Source organism: Urocitellus parryii, chromosome 4 (assembly GCF_045843805.1).
Source record: "Urocitellus parryii isolate mUroPar1 chromosome 4, mUroPar1.hap1, whole genome shotgun sequence".
Classification (NCBI taxonomy): domain Eukaryota; kingdom Metazoa; phylum Chordata; class Mammalia; order Rodentia; family Sciuridae; genus Urocitellus; species Urocitellus parryii.
Genome location: NC_135534.1, coordinates 17,352,978 through 17,357,183, shown reverse-complemented (window position 1 = coordinate 17,357,183; position 4,206 = coordinate 17,352,978). Strand labels below are relative to the sequence as shown.

Here is a 4,206-nt window from a genome sequence, read left to right as displayed (position 1 = left end):
AACAGAGACTGTAATATTATCAAGATGATTACAACCTGCTCTGTCAATAGTAATTTGACACTGCACACACATACAAAAATAAAGAATTTTCAATGAAATGATTTGCTATTTGTTGGCCCATGTATTTCTCATATAACTTGAGACAGAATAATCCCTCAACATAACAAATATGATTTTATTTGGAAATAGTATCTACTGAAGAGATAGGTAAGACACAAATCTAAATATACATACCACTTGAAATTTTCTTACAGATGCAGAAAATAACAAGTCCTGCAAATATAGTATACATTTATTCAACTAGATTATTTCCCTAATAATTTTCTCAACACCATTATAACATCCTTGTTCCTCAGGCTATATATCATGGGGTTAAACATAGGAGTCACAATAGTATAGAATAGAGAAAGCACTTTGTCAGTTTCTGCTGAATGACTAGCCTCAGGTCTCAAATATGTAATAATAGCTGATCCAAAGAATAACACCACCACTGTAAGATGAGATGAGCAGGTGGAGAAGGCTTTGGCTCTGCTTGTGGCTGATGGCAATTTAAGGACTGTGGAGATGATTTTGATATAGGAGATGAGTATTAACAGGAACGGGGCTGAGACAAACAGCAGAGCAGCCACATAGACCATCAGCTCATTTGTGAAGGTTTCCCCACAGGCCAGCTTAAGTATTGGGGAGATGTCACAGAAGAAGTGGTTGATTACATTGGAAGTACAATATGGCAGGGAGAAAACCTGGAAGGTCTGACCTACCTGAAAAGGAATTCCACTGATCCAGGAGGCAGCCACCAGCTGGATACAGACCTTGTGGTTCATGACCAGAGGGTACTGCAGAGGGTTACAAATGGCCACATAGCGGTCATAGGCCATCACTGCCAGAAGGAAGCATTCTGTAGCTGCCAGTACAAGAAAGCAGAACATCTGTGTAGCACAGGCAACCAAAGAGATAGTCCTTCTCTGGGTCCCGAGATTCATGAGCAATCTGGGGAGAGTAACTGAAACATAATAGATCTCCAAAAAGGAAAAATTGCCAAGGAAAAAGTACATGGGGGTCTGGAGAGCAGGCTCTACTTTTGTTATTACCAAAATGGTTCCATTTCCCAGCAGGATGATCATGTAGATGACAAAGAACAGTCCAAACAGAAACCACTGGAGCTGGGGCACATCAGCAAACCCCAAAAGGACAAATTCCTTCCATGCAGTTATGTTTCCTTCTGTTGGTTTCCCCTGGTGTTTCATCTGTGGAAAGCAAAAGTGAACATGAGCTTCTCATATGGATGAGCTGTTTAATAAGACATACATCTTCCCACTATGTTATAAACTTCATTTTTGAGTTTGTATACAAATTAAAGCTTGCTATCAGGATAAAAGAATCCATATTTACCTTTCTTGAATGGCTTGATTTTTCTTTCTTACTGCATAAGGATTAACTATTTTAATATTTAAATTACCCAAAGTGAGACCACTTATTATATTCCCTCTGCTTTTAATATATTTGTTCTTCATCATGTATCCTTTAAATATCAACAGTTCTGTCTACCCCAAGGACTTCTTCCACCTACATATTTAAATTTCTAATTAAGAGGAGCTCTTAGGCTTCTGCTTATTTGCTTTCTTTAATTTTGCCCAGGTAACTCCCACTGTAGCCAGAATACACTCTCTTCAGGCCCTCTATGGAATAGAGGGCATAGTACATTCATTTTATTTCTTAATATAAATTGGGCACTGAGCAATACCATCTTTACACATACTAGATTGACATATATCTGTTTATTAATTCTCCAATGAAGAGCTCGCTCTCTCTCTCTCTCTCTCTCTCTCTCTCTCTCTCTCTCTCTCTCTTTCAGTGTGTGTATGTGTGTAGGGGTGTATGTGTGTGTAGTCCTGGGGATTAAAACCAGAGCCTCATGCATGCTAGGGGAGCCCTCTGAAACTGGGCTAGATCTCCAGCTATAAGTAGTATTTTAAATACCAAGGAAAAGCCTAACATAGAAATAACAAAATGAACTGAACAAATTAAATTCACAGAAAGTTTGGAAAAACTCATTCTTTTTCACATTCTTTTTCTTTTCTTTTTTTTTTTTAAAGAGAGAGTGAGAGAGGAGGGAGAGAGAGAGAGAGAAAGAGAGAGAGAGAGAGAGAGAGAGAGAGAGAGAATTTTTTTAATATTTATTTATTTATTTAGTTCTCGGCGGACACAACATCTTTGTTGGTATGTGGTGCTGAGGATCGAACCCGGGCCGCACGCATGCCAGGCGAGCGCGCTACCGCTTGAGCCACATCCCCAGCCCTCACATTCTTTTTCTGACTTCATTCATAAAAGAAGAATTTCAAGGATGTAGTTGAAAAAAAAATCTTAGAAATTCTACTATATATTTTATCTATGGATAGAAATTTGGCATAATTGACAGATACAAGTGCCTTTACTTTCTGAATAAATCAATAAGTGGTACATGTGTATGAATTTATGCATTAATAGAATATTGCAACATTGATCATAGTTGCAGAGAGCAAACTAGTGTGAGCCATCATTTTGGATGTCTCTCTGAGTTAGCCTTAATTTTTATATTGTAATTTATTACTTTTTCTTCCACAGCAAATGGATGCCTCTAATTATGAGTGTGATAAATTATTCAGAATTATTTTGTACTGGGAATTTAACTCAGGGTACTTAAGCACTGAACCACATCCCCAGACCTTCTGTTTAAGTTCTCTCTAAGTTGCTTAGGGCCTGCTAATTGCTGGAGCTTGGTTTGAACTTGTGATTCTCCTGCTTTAGCCTTCTGAGTTGCTGGGATTACAGATGTGCCCCACCATGCCCAGCTATATTCAGAGATTTTACAGCTTTCTGCAGGAATGCTGGGTTATTGTGACCCTGGTATCTTTCAATTAGAAGTAAAAGCTAATTTATTAAATGATGAAACATTTAAATGTTTTAATTACATCCTTTTCAGAAAGGAGGAAGAAAATGTTGTGCAAGATCACCTGCCTTGTACCATATTTTTGGGGAAGCAAAAGATAACTCATATTTTGAATTTGCTCCTAGCAAAAAACATATTGTTTTTCTTTTCATCATCATCATAATAATTTGTTCATTAAACAAAATATAAAATAGTATGAAAAGTAGAAATATATTTATATGTAGAAATATGTAAATATGAATATAATCTTATCATATATATGCCTTTATTCATATATATGATAGGCATTTCTACACATTCTTTTAAACTCACTTAAAATAATACATTCTTAGTGTAGGATTATTTTTTCTCAGAAAGCTTCATTCATTTTTGTTCCTAGGTTTGTCAGTTTTCATCACCTCTCATGTTTCCTTATGTGAAATTATCACAATTGCTTCAAATTCTCATTTGAGAAATATTTACAGCTATGAATCATATTAAGATGAACATTCTTGGGGGTACTCTTGGTTTGCAGGTATGCATGCATCTGCTGGATAAACACAGGTAGATAGAATCTCCAGGCAAAGGCAGTCTATTTGCTGAATTGAATTAAAATTTCATATGCCAGAGATGGGGGTGGGGAGTTGCCATTGCTCTTTTATGCACTCATGCATGTAGTGTGCTGTGCTTCCTGTTACAAACTTTAGATGCACTGATAGTTGTGTCATGCATCTCACTGTTTGCTTTTTACTGCCGGATTTCTGTTCTCACGACTAAAATGCTCAGGGGTTACTCCAGTTGAACTGGGCTAACAGGGCTGTGCAAAATAACCCACAAGAGTCACTTTGGGGTCGCTGTGATGGCACCTCTGACCTTAAGGGTCCACAGGAAGAGAAAGAGTGTACATGCGCTGACCCCTTTTATTGAGGAGAAGCTATTCAAATGAGGCTAGGGGTCAGGTTTCAGGGGGCTGAGTCTATCTTCATGATGTCCACTCTCAGCAGGTTGACTGACACCTGGGTAGGCCACACCCAAGGGCACAGTAAGAGAAGGCAACACACACACAAGGCACTTCCATGGAAGATTCTATCCTAAACAGGGCAAGGGGTTAGATTACAAAGGAACAGGTGAGCATAGCTTCACCCATGGGGCTGTAGCAAGACACACCCATGCACAAGACACTGATCCTAAAACCCAAGAAGGGTGTGGAAAGCTCTGCCACGTTTCTGAGGGCCTCAGCACCCAGCTGGGAAGTGTGATTCAGTCAAGTGCAAGGTGGGTCTCCCACATATTACTAA

The 4,206-nt window shown here is 38.6% G+C and overlaps 1 protein-coding gene across 1 annotated transcript; it reads right to left on the bottom strand.

Annotated features, from left to right (window-relative positions):
• Nucleotides 1–305: 305 nt before the first annotated feature.
• LOC144254391 (olfactory receptor 10AG1-like) lies at nt 306–1,250 on the bottom strand. The gene has a single exon (XM_077797540.1). It carries the CDS (start codon nt 1,245–1,247, stop codon nt 306–308), a length of 942 nt encoding a protein of 313 aa, XP_077653666.1. The 5' UTR covers nt 1,248–1,250.
• Between the last annotated feature and the right edge of the window lie 2,956 nt (nt 1,251–4,206).

Coding starts and splice junctions, on each gene's coding strand:
- LOC144254391 (XM_077797540.1), bottom strand. CDS start 1,247: ATGAAACACCAGGGGAAACCAACAGAAGGAAACATAACTGCATGGAAG.